Raw genomic sequence first — 16701 nt, 5'->3', positions numbered from 1 at the left:
ATCAAGAAATGTTTCTTCCCCCTACATGTGGTAAAAAGGATCCTACCATTCCTTTCACCCACAAAACACTCACCATCATCGCACTCCTGTCCAGAGTAGACTACGCCAACAGCCTATACCTAGGAATGCCAGAACGACTATTAAACTTCACTGCATCCAAAACGCTGCGACCAGACTCCTGCTCAAATTTGCACGAAGAGAACACATTATCCCAGCACTGAAAATGCTACACTGGCTACCAATAAAACGTTGAATAAAGTTCAAAATGATCTGCATAACGCACAGAGCAATCCATGGCAAAGGAGCGGAGTTCCTAAATGAGAAAATTAAGTCTACCATCCGACAAGACCACTCTGATCAAGCAAGGACATTTGGCTAGAACCAAAACCATACGATAAAGGAAAAGTCAGAGGATCATCTTTCTCTTACCTGGCAACAATAACCTCGAATGACCTACCAAAAAACATACGTAAGACATGGGATCATCTGGAATTCCGATAACGACTCAAAACCTGGCTCTTTGCTCCAGAACCAGAAGGAAATGACTCTGAAACAGACCCAGGGTGGAACCGTGAGCTATAACTTAATGTACCCTAATTGGATGGGGCAGTGGGAGTATTCCCCGACCACCCATGTCCACAGAGGAAATCTAGGCAGGTAGGAACCACACACGGGATGGGCCGGGAGTGACCAGAATACTCTAACCTAAATATCGCCAACCCCAGGGCACATGTGAACTAAATCAGCCTGGTATACATAGCACTAGAGTAATACAAAGGAAACGTCCACTCCTCAACTTGCCTGCCAACTAGGTGGACAAACTACAATACCAAACACACAGGATAATTATAGATGTTGAGCGCATAAAAGCTAAGATAAGGGCTAAGGAAAACCCGCTAACCCAGCTCTAAAACCTCAACTTTCCGTATACACTTCTAATACTGAAATTAACCCAACCACCTCGCTGCACAACAATCCGCACGTACGTTACCACATTGCAACAACATACAAACGCATAACCCGGCGCAACAGCACATGGGCATTCACGCTGACGCAGGAACAGCACTTAAGTTCAGCGAACTGTGCAAATCGATCTGAAGCTGTAAGCAGGACATCACAACTCTCACTTTGCTATTCCCAATACACCCTACTAACTTCCCCCAGTCCCCCCTTTTTTTTCACACCTTCCTTTTCTGATCCGCCAGAGCACCTGGGACCACTCTGGTGGTGAAAGTGCACGGTACAAATACCTTAACATTAATGTCAGCACAACATGTCAGTTGGTCAATATTTGTCTTCTAAAACCGCATTGCAAGAAAGCATCCTAATTTTATTGATTGCCAATTGAATTGGAGATATTTCACCTCCAAATAACTTGAACAAGAACGGCTTTAATTGCATTTTTAAGATGAAATAATTTACTATCCATACAATCATTTTCTCATTTAGCCGTAAAACTACTCTGGAAGGTTTTCAAAACCAGTCCATATATAATGTACGGACTGGCTGTTGCTTGTCCTGAGCTCAGCAAGTCCACAGGATTCCAGAGGTTATAACCCTTATTCTAGGGAAGCTAGCAGCTGCCACATAGGAGCTGCATTTTAAAAAAAAAATGTATTTCCCATTTATAATTTTTCATTAGACATTTACCTACAACAAAGTTAGTCTATAATGTATTGGTGTAATTATTTAACAAACTTATTTTGTATCAAATGTTCATATAAAACCTTGCTTTTCATACAATACTGTGCAAATAAATCGTACAAACCGGACTACTCCATTTTTCCCCAACCATGCAACCACTCTGCATTTGTTCCTTCGGCATTCCTCCACACCATGTTTTCCCCCCTTTTCAGTTCCTTCTACCGCCCAGATTTGTTCATGTTTGTTTGGGCAACCTCTCCCTTTGTACACTAGCTTGTTTAGCCAGATTCCCAGTATTGCATTCCTAGGTTCTAAGTTCAGGCCTCTAATTTCTCTCTTTTTGCACTTTCTACCAGTACCTTATTTTGGGACAGGACCACACCATGTGGAATAATGTCTCTGTTCCTATCACATTTTGGGTACGTGGTGTTAGACAAACTGCTCACCTTGCAAAACCTTTTCCCTAGAATAATAAACTCTGTGTAAGCATTTACATTGAATAAGCCTCAGTAACGCTGACATAGCAACCCCCCCGCTCTCTCCTGGGATTCCCTCCAATCCTCTGCGTCGAAATCCTCCCTCTTTTTCTTATCCAGTATTTAGTTCAACCTTCTCGTGGAATGGAATACTAGCACCTTATAGAAACTCTAGACCCGTTTTGTTTCTATGACCCCATCAGCATGTTCTCCAATGGGGAGGATCACCCCAGGATCTCTGTATGTTAGGGCATGCTCTGTTTGTAGTTACCTATAGTGTTCCTTCCGCTCCAGTTCCCCTTCATCTTGTAACTCCTAGAAGGATTTGATATTGTTGGTATGCGCCACATCTCCCTCTTTTTTGATACCCCTTATTTTCCAATCCTCGTCCCATTTCAGATGGTGTATCCCTTTAACTGAACCATTTTCCCAAAGCGGGGGCCGCCACCGTGAGTCTTCTGGGCCAAACAAGCCCCGTGTTTGTATACACCCAAGCCTTGCCAACATCTTTAGCAGTTGTAGATATTGTTAATTGTTGGCTGCCCCTGTAAAGAATTTTCTCCCCGAGATGCAAACGTTCTAATCGATTAGGCATTCTTTGCCCTCCCTGTACAACAGGGCATTCACTATGGCTAGTTGCGAGGCCCAAAAGTGCCATTTGAGATTTAGGAGTCTCAGTCCTCCCAACCACTTCCTCCTCCCATTGAGGGTTGTGCAGTGTCTTGAGTCAAACTCTGGGAGTCTTTTTCTCCCATAGTAACCCACTTCGAATTTTGTTAATCGTGTCGAAATTGTTGGCACTTCTCTCGGGCGTGCTGAACAACATATAGGAGGTGGGGGTGTGTGACCATCTTATACAGTAAGATTGAATTCTATGAAAATACTTTCCTCTCTTTGAACAAACACCATGAGGTACTTAAACCTCTCTACGTATGTCCTCCGTGGCGGGTAACGCCCTCCCCCGTCCGTTTCCCATGTGACTGGGTAATGTATGGACTTGTCCCAGTTGATTGTTAAATCGACAAACTGCCCAAATTCCTCTTAGGTGGCCATAGCCCTCGTTATAGATGCGGCTGGACTGGTTAGGTAGAGTGGTATGTCATCCCCATATAGTGAGGTTTTGTTCCTCCTTGCCATTCAGCCATCTAAATCCATGTATCTAAACTGTTCCGCTAGGGGCAACAACGCCATCATGAACATGGGTGACGGCGGACATCCCTGTCTGGTTACCCTTCCATTTCGAATCTCTAAGTTGTTGACCTTCACTTGCGCCGTAGGGGAATGGTACAAGTCTAGCCCATCCCATATACTCCTGCCCCAAACCCATTCTCGTCATTACCCCAATATGCTCATTTAATGGAGTCAAACGCTTTCTGTGCGTTAAGAGCTAGTATGTCCAGCGGTTGGTTGTTTGCTCTTTGCCAAATCCATTACCAGGTTGAGTCTCCTTATGTTCATCCTCGTGGACCTGCCCGGAATACACCCACATTGGTCTCCTTAAATAATCACGTGTATGACTTTTTGCAATCTGTTTGCCAGTGCTTTCGCTAGGACCTTAGTTCCCATGTTTGTGAGTGAGATGGGTCCATAAGATCTGCAGTGTTTTCTGGGTTTACCCTACTTCGAGATCCCCACAATCTCTTCCCTGAAATATGGGGGGGGGAGATACTCCTTTACCTTGCTTTCCAGCAACATCTCCCTTATTGGTCCCAGTACTTCCCTTTTCATTTTTAGCCACAGTCTAAGGGAGCCTGTTTGGTCCCGCTGTTTTACCCCTTCCCAGCTGCATCATTGCCATTTCCAGTTCTTCCAAATGGATTACCCCCTCCAGAGAGTCCCTGTGTATGGCAAAGAGCCTACCCATCAGCTGGTTTTCTTTTTGTCCACGCGGGTTGTGTATAATCCCTTTATAATATGCTGCAACGTTTTCCCAATTCTTTTGGGCCCCTGGTTTCTTCCCGGTCACCTCCCTTGCTACCACATGTATGTCTGTTCCCCCTCCTCTCGTTGTGTTAACCAAGCTAAGTTTCCCTGTCTTTCCACCCCATTCGTATATGCTTGCACCCTTATGGCAACACCCCTCCTTTGCTTGTTCCAGGGCACCGATTCTGATGATTGTGTCCTTAACTATCTCAGACTGTCTCCCTCCACCTACCCTCCAACCATTTCACTCTAGCCTCTATTTCTTTTTGTTGTCTTTCCCTCTTTCTAACCCCTGTGGTGATCACTGCGATCACCTTTCCTCGCAGGACCATTTTCCATGCTTCCCGCAGAACCTGATTTGACTCAACTGAGAATGCGTTGGTCTGGAAACCAGGTACTGTTTTTTCACGTAGTTCGGTCACTATCTTTTTGTCCAGGAGATGTGTTCATTTTCCACATGCCCCCATAAGATTGGATTGTCGGCTTGGCTCTCCAAGCCAATTGAGCATGGTCTGAGGTGCCCTTAGCGATCTACTCCCACTACCCTGTGTCTGTCCATTACAGGGCAGAGGACGTGGTCTATCTGGGAAACAGTGTGTTCCACCAACTGCCTCTGTTGGGTGTACCTCCATCCAAACATCTGTTAGACCCAATGCTCTTATAGAATCTCACAATCCTGTACCTTGCCCTGCTGGTCTAGTTCCCCCCACACCCTGCTTTCCCTCTGTCCAAAATTGGCTGGACCATTTTGTTAAAATCCCCAGCTAAAAATACTGGTCCCTGCGGTGCCTCAGTGAGCATGTTCTTAACTGCTTCCAAAGCATCTAGAAGTAGAGTGGGGGCAGTTTGTACATTAATAAAAGTCGAGCACTCCTTAACTAACTTCCTTGAGAGCCCCACAACCATCCCCCTTGTTTCGTTCACCGATTTTACGATCTGCAGCAAGAGTGATTTCTTTAACTTTTTTTTTATTTTTCAAACGGTTGCACATGCAGAGATAGCACATAGACACAAAGCATACATGTTATCATGTCACGGTACACCTCTTATGGGATTCACAAAAAGTTAGGAAATTTTTCCTTGCCCCACTAGTCACCCCCCACCCCTCCCCCACTCTGTCCACCGATTGAGGCCTCCACTAGGCCGCATCAGTCAGGAGCATTCGGTGCAAGTTCGGGGTTATACCGTAAAGCCCGCTGGGCAGCCTGAGGTTTGTAGGTTTGGGCTGGGTACTTCTGGTCGTAATCTACAAGTGGGGCAAAAAAATGTCTGTGACCCGGTGCAAGAGACATGCTCTGGGTGCGGTGACCTTCTCCGCAGGCCGTTGTAATCATTGCCGCTTATAGCATTTGGGTAAAAAGTGTGGCCGTCCTCCCAGTCTTGGGATGGGATCCCGGCACCGGCATGCCCAGTAAGATTACTTCTGGGTTGTTGGGAAAAATCACATTGTTGATGTCCTTTATAGTGGCTATGCATTGGATCCAGAAGGCTTGTACAGTGGGGCAAGTCCACCACATATCTATATATGACCCAGGTTGTCCGCATTTGTGCCAACATAGGGGGCTAAAGGATTGATTAAACTGATGAAGACGTGATGGGTAGCAGTACCAACGGAGGAGCAGTTATAAGCACATTCCCGATTAGTGATGCACAACGATATGGCCAGACTTGGTCGTCTAGTGGATGCACATGTCCAAGTCCCACTGTCATATGAGGGTATAGGGGAGAGAAGATCATCTTGTAGTAGTTTGTAAAGACTGGTGATTCTACCCCTTGCCGGCATTCCCTGCAAGGTGAGTTCAAGGGGACTGGGGGAAGCAGTGGCTTCCCGTCGGACCTACGGATGCCTATACCGGTGCCGAAGCTGTGCATAGGAGAATCTGTCTGTTTCGGTTAAGTGCGAGGCCAGTTTGCAGTTTTTGAAAGTGCATGGTTGGCCATTTTCAAAGAGCTGCCCTAAGGATTCCAACCCTCTCGCCACCCAATTTTTAAAGCTCCGGGGGAGAAGGCTGGGTTATAGAAGATCGGGGAGTTTACACTGCAGCCACGTGGGATTCCCTTAGATTTTAGAGCAGAGTCCCAAATACTAAGGGTGGCCTTGGTGGAGGTCAAGGTCCTAGTCCATGTCCTCCGTAGCGGGGAGGGTGGACATGTGGAAGAAAGCGAAGGGGCATCAAGAGTCGTGACTGCTCTAGTTGGTGCATGGGGGATAAGCCCCTGAAATAGGTCCATGTTTGAAAGAAATGTGCCAACTGCAAGGCCACTTAGTAGTTATGTAAATTAGGGACCCTCCCAACCTCCCCCAAGGCGAGGATTGCCCATCATGACCTTCCGGGGAATTCTATATTTTTTACCTCTCCATATAAACCAAAGCATGTTCCTTTTGTAGTCGTAGGAGGGAAGGCAGTCGGATCGTAGTGGGGAGGGAGGCGCAAGCATAGAGGAACCGCAGGAGGAGGTTAATCTTGCATGCTGTAATCCGCCCAATGAGAGAGATTTCTTGCGATGCCCACTTTCCAGTTCTTTAAAGAGCGAGGGGAAGTTCTGGGAGTATACATCTTTTGAGCATGCCACGATCCAGACCCCTATGTAAAGTATTGATTTCCTGCTCCATTTAATGGGGCATAGAGGCTTGAGGGCCTCCAGATCCCCCGGTTTTAGGCTTGCCCCCATTGCTGCAGATTTTCCAAAGTTGATGGTAGACCCTGCGACCCTGCGAAACCTGTGGAGTTCTTGGAGGATCTTAAGGAGGGACAGATATCTGTTATAGACAGCAATACATGGTCTGCATACAATTTTATGCTGCGAGGAGTCAGTTGAAAGTCCTTTAATATTAGGTTCAGTCAAATCTGTTGGGCGAATGGCTCCATTACCAGAGAAAATAGGAGAGGGTACAGGGGGCGTCTGTCTGGTGCCACAGGTCAGGGGATTGGGTCTGATAGATTGTGGTTAACACGAAGCAGGGTTTTCGGAGATTGATAGTTGGCTAGCACCATGCTACGGAATGCTTCTAGAGTGGGCCGTAGTAAGGACCAGTCTACTTTATCGTAGGCTTTAGTGGCATTCAAAGCCAATAGGGCCAGTTTGTGTGAGTCTTGGGTCGCTATATCTGTTAAGTGGAGGGCTCTCCGAATATTGTCTCTGGTTGACCCATTTGTTATTAAGCTCGTTTGATCTGCATTGATCAGTGAGGGCCATGGCCAGATGGGTTGCTAATACTTTTGAGTAAATGTTGGCATCAATATTTAACAAAGATGGGTCTATACGAGCCATTTTCCTTAGGGTCCCTGCCGGGCTTAAGTATAAGGATAGTTAATGATTCCTGCATGGAAGGGGTAACTGAGCCTGTGGTGCTAAAGGAATGAGTGCCATTAGCGGGGCAATCAATTGAGGGCGAAACACTATATAGAACCTTGTTGTGAACCCATCCAGGCCCGGGGTTCTGGGCTTTAGGGACTTAATTGCCGCCTCCACCTCCTCACCTGTGATCAGGGTGTCTAGTTCCTCCCTGTCCGGACCTTCCAGGTACAGCAGGGCAGAGCACCGAAGGTAGCTTAGTTGTTACTCTATATTCTGTGGAGATGCCGACATCGTTTTTGGAAAGGTGGGCTGTTGCCAGTTGTAGTTTAGCCTGTTCAGCATAGTGGACTTTACTGTGTGGGTCACGCAGGCCTATTAGTGTTTTGTTTCTCTGCCTTGGCCAGTTTATCCACTAGGAGTCTATTCGCCTTGTTATTTTTAGCGTAATGGGCTTGTTTGGATTTGGCCAAATGTGTGCCATCTCGTCTGCGTAGTGGGCCTCCTGTCTCCTTCGGGCTGTTGGTAGTGCGCGATGAGTCTTAGGTGTCCAGCCCTTCTGTTTGTGACAGACATCAGCCCTTTGGCCGTCCTCTTCCATCTGTATGCAGGCTTGTCATTTTCGTTTTTGGAATGCTGCTCTGTGGGCGAGCAATTCACCCCTAACCACAGCCTTCATGGCGTCCCAGGTTTTGGCTGCGGTTGTCTGTCTCTGGGTTCTCTTGAAAATAGTTCCAGATTACTTTGGCTATAGAGTCCCTAAGCAGAATGTCGTTTAAAAGTGGGTCGTACAGATTCCAGCTGTGTCAAGGAGTTGGTTCTGGGTTGTGTGCTCGAAGAGTTAGTTTGACAGGGGCATGGTCCGATAGTATTCTTGTAACGATGGCTACTTCATCCACAAAGGAGAGAATCTGCGGAGAGGTCCGCAGGAGATCTATGCCACAGGGAATTCGTTGAACGTGTGAATAGAAGGAAATCTCTCTCCTTGGTGTAGAAGCCTCCAGGAGTTCACCACTCCCAGCGTCCCAAAGAGGCAGAGGAGTCCAATAGCAGTTTTAAAGTCTTTAGCGTACAGTGATCTATCCTGCAGCGGGTCTGGGACCCCATTCAAGTTCCCACCAGTGATTATCTGGCCTTCAACAAAGGGAAGTCTTTTAGTACTTAGAGCTATGTAAAATGTGTCTTGCCCTTCATTGGGGGCAGATACTGAAATAAGAGCGTAAAGTTGTCCAAAGATAAAGCCTTTGATTTCAGTCTATCGTCTTCTGAGCAGCATTTCGTCTCAAGGGCCCTGCACTGGATGCCTCTGGCTAGGAGAATGCCCCCCCCCCTTTTTTTTTAGTTCCGCTAAAGGCCATATGTTGTAGAGGGTATTGTTTATGCTGAAGTCTGTCGGTTGCAGATGTCTCTTGCAGAAAGATCACTGAGCCTTCCATGTCCTGGAGGCGCTGCAGAATGGACTTCCATTTGGGGGGAGCAGTCGGTACTTTCACATTCAGCGTGATAAAGTTCAATTTTTGGTGTGGCGGGCGTTCCTCTGTGGTGCTTACATGCCGTTCAGTCGTCATTCATGGTGTCAGAAGTTCTGATTCTGTTGCACAACCAGGGTTTTAACTTAAGCTCCCAACCGGAAGCTGTAACTGAACTCCCAGGGTACCGACTATTTCTAGTTGGCAATATCCTTGGCAAACTGTAACAAAACTAGCAACCGTGGACGCTTTACAGATGACATCCACCTCGGAGTTTGGCATGGTCAATTCACATTCCTAAGTGCCCGACCTGCTGGCACATGGAGGTCGGTCATCTTGCTCTCCGGCCCTTCTGAACTTTCGACCAGGCTGTCCATCTCGGTTTAGGTGGGAGATCATCGGCATTGCCGTCAGGAGAATGAGGCGGCGCCGACTTCGTTCTCCGGGGAGGTGGGATGTAGAATCATTTTTGCATCTTCAAAGTGTCCGATTGTTCTGCGGACCCCTTTGTAAGAGAATTGAAGTGCGGTCGGAAAGAGCCAATGATACTTGATGATTTGACCACTAAGAAATGGCGTTAGTGGCCTCGGCCCTCTGCTTCTGTATTGCCACAACCAGGTCCTGGAAAATCTGCAGGGTGGCTCCCTGAAACGACAGTTCATCTTGTGATCGGCGTATCGCCATGATTGCTTCTATGGTTGTATAAAAGTGGACCCGAGTGATCACATCCGGGTAGAGTCCGATTCAACTCCCCAACGAGGACGCAATCTGCGAGTGCGGTGTAGTATGAGGTGGGATTTTTCAAGCTGCGGCAGAAGAGATTGGAATAGATCACCCACGTATTCTGCCAGGTTTTGGTGCGGAACCATGGAGGGAACTTCCTGTATACATCGGTTGTTCCGACTGGCCCTGTTTGCCAAGTCCTCCTTTTTATGATCCAGGATCTCGTTCCCGTCTGTTGGGATTGAATCTGACGTTGCACCGCCAGGAGAGTAAGTGCATATTCTTGGGCTAGGTCTTCCATCTCCCCCACTTTTTGTTCCACCTCCAGCACTCTCTGGTCCGTCTGCTTCAGCTTGGTTGTGAGTTCTGACATGCACGATTGAAATTCTGTTTTAATGTCCAACATAAAGGCCTGGATATCACCTTTAGTGGGCAATTGGTCTGTTTTCCGGGGATGCTGGCGGCGCAGATTTGGAGGATTCCGGTTTCTTTCCCTTGACTGGCGAAAGTAACATTGTGGAGATGTCGGCGCTTTTTGGGGGCCTTAAGATGTTTCGCCCTTGTTATTGGGATCCTGGGTGCCTTGCTGGGTCCACTTTAGGGAGCAGAGGAAGGGAGCAATAGGATGATGCCAGGTGCTTCACCCAACCTGGGTGGTTGGGAGGCCCACTTCTCCCAGCTTCAATAGCTCAGGGTGTTTGCACTCTCCTGGAGTCTCCATCTCTCTGAAGTGCGCTTACGTTCCTCTCTGTGATGCCCTGCCCCAGAGCCCCACCGTCATGTTCTCAGATATAGGCTTAGGGGACTACTCCCTGATTGACTTTCATAGTGCCCAGTGCGAATGCCCTTCCATGGTGCCTCTTTTGTTGCATACTTGAGGCACCCCTTTCTGGTGTGCTTTTGTGGTGCAGCGCGCTAATGTACCTTAGGGTTCTTCTCTCAGCTGCTTGTTTATCGTGTCCCCCTCTTATGCATTCTACTGGCATCTTCTTCAGGTATAATATAATTTTGTGGTGCACTGGTTTGCTCCCCCAATGAGCGGGCCACAATTCCTGCTGGAGCAGGTTGGGGGCCACCCCCCTGTAACTCTCCTGATGGTGGCGTGTGGCTTTGAGGCACATGTAGGGGTTTTGCAGCTCATGTGTGCTTATTTTATGCAGTTAGTGTCTGAGCCAATTGTACCCTCCTATGTGGAGGGGCCGTTGTTTGGTGGGGGCCAAGAAATCGCAGATCGAAGGAGAGAGAGATGTCTTGATGGAACGCAACTTCAGAGGCTTGAGAAATCCTCTCCCCTCCCCTGAACACCCCCGGCACAGCACATAGGACGGAGGGATCTTTCACCGCTCTTGCCTTACTTGCGGTGATCCGATGGTATTGGGGCTTGTGTGTTGCGTATCGCCAGCAGCTGTAGAGATCTCCCCAGCCTGAGTGGCGGCCCTGCGCCACTGCTAGTGTGCTCCACTGGTTCAGGTTCTGGGGCTGATTGCTCCCTTCGGATGGACATGCTTCTAATGGGGCTCTGGGTCCATGCGCCCACGCTGGGAGGGGGGAGCTTCTCCCTAGCCCACGCCGACCGCGAGGCTCCGGTGATGTTATGACCAGCGAGGATCAATGTCTTGGGGTGGGGGGGCCCACTGCATGCTGGGGTCGAGCGCTGGCATCGGCTAGGTTCACACTGGCTCCGACCCGCTATGTCGCAGTCTTCAGTGGGAGCACCGCCTCTTTCCTTCTCCAAGGTCCTTCCACCATCTTGGCTCGCTAGGAGTTGATGGGCGCCGTTTTTCACCGCTACGACAAGGCTGACAGGACCGGAGTTAGCGGTTCATCGTCCCGCTGGTGGTGCACGAGACTTTCCCGTTCTTCGGGAATGTTTCATCCACTCGTTCCGCGGCAGGGAACCTCGGTTATTTTGATGAAATCGTGGGCTTCATACGGCGGCTGCTAAAGGAGCAGCAACATAGCTGGCGCTCAAGGCTATGCCCCAGCAAGAGTGATTTTAAAGAAATTGTTTTTTAGCAAGATCTTGACCCCTCTAACGCTTCGAGAACCCTGCATGGGCAACACATTTATACTGGCCCCCTCCCAAACAGACCACAACAGTTCCCCAGCAGGTGTTTCTTGAGGTAAGATCAGGTCTGACTTGTGCCTCTTCAAGTATTGAAATACTGCACTTCTCTTTATCTTATTGTTAAGGCCCTTACCGTTCCATGAGATACACTTAAGTGTGTTGTTACTGTACATAGTGACCTGCTATTAGCTTGTCTTTCTTCCTGTCCTCTATTCCTACCATCCCCACTCCTTCCTGTCTTGCTTTAACATGAGTCTGCCTGTCGTCTCCAACTCCCCAAACCATTAAACCCCCAATGCTCCTTCCCTCCTTCCCTTCATCACGTGCCCTCCCATACTTCCTCCAGAACTATGAAGCATCTGTCGCCCTCCCTACTGCTTAACTGAAAGCTGCTGCTTCTCCCCCTTCTTGTTGTAGCCCTTGCCTTGTTACCCCGAATTCCACTCCCTCCCCCACAGACTCCCCTCTGTCCATACCCCAGATTATGCTTCCGCTTTCCTCAACCCCCCACCTATGGTATTTTCTCTCAGGCCCCTCTGCCTCCACTCCAGATGAGAATCGTGTCCTGTATCTATGCTGGGTTCCCCCGGTCTCCGTCGGGGAGGTGATCTCCACGCCTCCTGCGTCTTCTGGTGGTTCCACATCCACGTTGTTGATCATACCATCTGTTCCCACCTTGAAACTATAGTTTTTGGCACTCTGTCCCATGGCCTTTCTCGTTGCTCTCCGGCAGCTTGCAGTATATGCGCCACAGAGAGGTCCGCCTCTGTGGTATCCGTTGTCTTTGCGCCTGCTTTCCCCCAGTCTCTCCTGTTGATCTGCAGGTTGTTCGTGGGCCACTGGGCCCATTGTGTATTTCTCTCAATTAACTGTGCCTATCCTTGCCCATGCTGGTTTCTAGTCTACCTCTTTCTTCTGGACCCACCTATTGCAGGTTAGATTGCTCCTATACACTTTGTTGGCCTGCTTCCCACGGCTTCTTTCTTGGGTGTGGGGACGGGGGGGATAAATCTCTTGCACCTTTCTCCCTTTCGCTGACCTCCCCGGGTCTACCTGTTCTCGTAGTTTATCTGAGTGGGAGAGAGCCTAGGCCTTGGTTCCTCCCCCTCCGTATGAGGCACCCCATCTGCAGCTCCAGGCCAGTCAATTGTCCCACTCTAAACGGGCTCTTCAGGTGGTTCTGCTGCCCAACCCCTGAGGAAGGAGAGGTTTTTACCTCCTCCTGGATAGACTCGCCTTTGGCTGCAGTCGGCCGTGTGCGCCACCGCTGTCTGGTTACCCGGGGAAGCTTGTGTCTTGTTTGAGGCTGGACCCCTGGTGGGACCAACATTGCCCTCCTCCCCCCCCCCCCTCCCTCCATCCGTCCTTCTGCTATGGGCATTTCGGATCTTTCTTTTTTCCCCTTTCCTCTGGGATTGGTGCAAGGTCCGGCTCGGCTCCTCTCCAGTGCTGGAGACTGAGTGGAGGGTCGCTGCATATCCCTTCCCTTGTTCCTCAGCCCCGTATTACTGGGACCCGCTCGACTGCTCAAGCCTTCCTTTCCGGCGCTCAGGTGCCGATTGGACCCCGCCTTGTCACTCCATGATGGGGGTCCTTTCCAGACTTCCAATTCTACCAGCCAGTCGCGGATAGCTCAGTGTCTCGTTACCCTCCCTCGCGCGGGTGTCTTGCAGGGGTTTCAGGTGGTTTCTCAGATTTTATTTTACGGTGGTGCTCAGAGCGAAATCCTTAGGCCACCATTTTCTCCACACCTCCTAGTGTCTCCAATGTATACATGTTTTTTTTTTCTCTCAAATTCTTTATTCTTACAAAAAGAGATCTTTTGTAGATTGATCCAAATGTTTCTTTTTCAAAAAGCGTGATTTTGAAATCATAAGTTTTTGATTTAAGCCAGAAATATTCTGGTTAGTTTTTTTTTTTAAATAAATTGACGGATAGCAGTTTTTGTACATCTGGCTGTTCTGAAGCCAGACTAATGGTTGTGGAGGCAATCAATAGATTCAATGTGGAGAGTGAGCTGGGAGATGGACAACTTTTCCAGGAGTTTGCCCAGAAAAGTGGTGTGATACTTTGCTGGAAAGGTAGGATCGTCAGGAGTCTTTTTTAGGAGGGGGTGCACAAGGGGGGGGGCGCTTGAGGAGAGGGGGAAAGATCCAGTGGCAAGAGTGATTGCAGAAATCTGTCAAGACTGGAGCGAGGGTGTAGATGTGGTCCTTGATGGATCTAGGAGAGCAGGGGAGCACCTGGTTAGAAATAACTTTCAGAGAGAGAGAGAGAGAGAGAACAAGTCAGTGCCTTGCAGAGGGCCTGGAAGGGGACAAGAGAAGTGGAGATTGTAGTATGTTTGGCCAGCTCCTTGCAGATTGTAAAGTTTGGCTGTTAGAGGCCGCCTTGACGCAGTCTTAGATGCAGACTCTTCTTGGAGTAGATCTGCTCTCTAATCTTGACTCTCTCCTTCTATCCTCATCCTCCGTGACCTTTCTTCTGCTTTCGACACAATCACGCCACCCTGATCAATCGACTTTGTGATAACCTGGGCATCAAGGATCAGGCTGTTGCGTGGCTGACCACCTTCCTCTTGGACCAACCCTCCCAGGTCCAACTTGGGTCCTTCCTCTGCACCGCCACTCTCCATGTGGTGTCGCCCAGGTCTCGATCCTCTCACCTTCGCTCTTCAATGTCTATCTGGCCCACATGATCTCCACCTTCTCCAACTTTCAGTGTTATGCAGATGACACACTGATCTTTCAGGCTTCCCTCAGCCGCCTCTCCTGTCTTGCTCATTCCTGACTGTCTATCCATGATTCAGTCTTTGTGCTCTTCCCAACGATCTCTTCCTTCATGCCAGTAAGACTGAGCTCCTTCTCATTGGTACCCCGGCTCCCGCTTTCCCTCTCACTCTGGCTGCCCTCCTTGGGCCCTCTACCTTCACCTTCCTGTGAGGCAAAACCTTGGTGTTGTCTTCGACTCTGCTCTCTCCTTCTCTCCTCACATCAGACTTGCCAAGAAGGCCCACTTCCTGCTGCACCTCTTCAGAGGTATTCTACCTTTTCTCACTTTCCCCCAGAAGCTCACTGTTTCCAGAGCTCTGGTTCTGTCCAGGCTAGACTACTGCAACAGCCTCTTTCTCAATCTGCCTGACTCTACTCTGCGCCCTCTGCAACTAATCCAGAACAGGACTGCAAGATTTATCCTTGGCCTCAAGCCCATGGACTATATCTCTCCAGCCCTGAAATCTCTCCACTGGCTCCCAGTGGCTGCAAGGATTAAGTTCAAGACCCTCTGCATCGTCCACAAGGCTTTCTGGGGCTAGGGCCTGCACTACATCCAACTCTCTGCCGAAGTACCTTCCTTCTCAAGCCCTCTGCTGAGCTACCGCCAACTCTCTAAGGTTCAGACACTTCTCCAGACAAAGTGGGGGGGTAGATCTCTCTCTCTCCTTTGCAGGTGCCTCCCATCGGAACAGCCTCCCTGCCCCTCTCAGACATTAGCAGAAGCACATGAAGTATCTGAGCAGCTCAAGACCCTCTTTTTCTCCTCTGCCTTCTCACTCTTTCTCCCCTGCTAACCTTCCTGTCTGATGCGCTGACTGGTTGCTTGGTGTACCCTCTGAGGTTTCACTGGGTACCAGGTTCTTCTACGACCAGTCCTCCTTGCACTGCTACCTGGCCTACTGCCCACTTGAGGGCTGTAATCTGTAACCTCCACAGCCCCCTTTCCGTCTGCACTTACCCAGAGCCGCACTGCCCTGATCGCACTTACCCAGAGCCTTATTGGCCCTGACCACACCCTTACCCCTCTCCCTTGCGCTCTTCTCCCCCACACCCACTGTCCCTTCGCCTCTCGTTTCGCACTTGCACGATCCGAATGTCACCAGGCCTACTAAGATAGTTTGTCTTGTCTTCCCTCCCTTGTCTTGTGCTGCCTAGAAACACTTGTGTAGAGGGGCGTTATAATGCCGTATCATATCCGAAAAGAAACTTTTCATGAATAATACATTTGCTCCACCAGTTCTTGTTGGGTCAGTGGGGAATGACTTAGTTGTTACTTAGGCAATGTTAATATGTCTACAAGCACGCCAATGTTTTCTGGAAGTTGTGGGAGTTGAGGTGTACGATGATGCTGGTCATGTTAACAGTATCACCAACGTAGCAAAGTGGGAGGAGAGATGGGGGATGGAGAAAAGTCGTTGTGGTGTTCCATTTTTCCAGTTGGCGATTATCTGACACCGTAATGTTGCATCTTGTGTTTCTAGGAAGAAAAAGCAAAAGCTTACAAAAAGGAAAAGCAAAAAGAGAAGAAAAGGAAAGCGGAAGAAGATTTATCCTTTGAAGATGAGGATGAAATGGCGGCTGTAATGGGCTTCTCTGGCTTTGGCACAACCAAGGGTCACTGATCTGCTTTTTCCATTTCCTCTCGCCGTTTCATAATACTTATCGAGCTGATGATTTTTCACAAAGCAGACTTTGTACTTGTTGAGAAAAAAATCCCCATCTCCCCACTGACTTTAAATGGAGAATATGGTCTCTTGTGCTGCCTGATAAAAACGACAGTAAGGAAAGACCCAGCATCTCTACTTTTGTACTGGATTGCACAGAAACAATTGCCCACGTTGCTTTCCTTTCCCCCGGTATCGGAGTGCGCGTTACCTTATTTTGTGGCACGTTGTTTTGAGATGAAAATGAAAGCGAAATCTTTGAATTAGCTGGAAGTGACCCATTTCTTGTGTTGTACGGTCCAGATCCTGCCCCCGCACACGCTTTTAAATAAACTCATTGCCTCTGTCACGGTTACTGATTTTGATTATTTTCATCCATTGTGAGGAGTCTGGAGCTGAACAGTTTTATGGGAAACAATTTACTATCCCTCCCTACATAACTCACCGTGCGAGTCCTGAAGGTTTGTCCCCGTTTGTGCTCCGTGGCCTTGTCTGATGCAATATGTTGGGTACATTGTGTGTTCATAAACATTAATAAAATCCTGATGGCAAGGCCTGAATGATGAACGGCGCTGTTAATTCAAGTATGAAATAATGTAATAACTCACGTTTTTCTGCAATGCAGTGTTATTTAAATAACCTAGCCAGACATTTACAAGTATA

At 48.6% G+C, this 16701-nt stretch overlaps 1 protein-coding gene across 1 annotated transcript in view; it reads left to right on the top strand.

Moving 5' to 3' along the window:
* Positions 1-16393, top strand: part of ZMAT2 (zinc finger matrin-type 2) — a 204485-nt gene extending 188092 nt beyond the window's left edge. Inside the window, exon 6 of the mRNA XM_069654212.1 lies at positions 15856-16393. Within this exon, the coding sequence (XP_069510313.1) occupies positions 15856-15996 (141 nt within the window). The 3' untranslated portion in view covers positions 15997-16393. The remainder of the gene's footprint in view (positions 1-15855) is intronic.
* The last annotated feature ends 308 nt before the right edge of the window (positions 16394-16701 follow it).

This window comes from Ambystoma mexicanum, chromosome 3q, assembly GCF_040938575.1.
Source record: "Ambystoma mexicanum isolate Mex_15411 chromosome 3q, UKY_AmexF1_1, whole genome shotgun sequence".
NCBI lineage: Eukaryota > Metazoa > Chordata > Amphibia > Caudata > Ambystomatidae > Ambystoma > Ambystoma mexicanum.
Note: the sequence above shows the minus strand (reverse complement) of the source record. Positions and strands in the feature narration are given on the sequence as shown.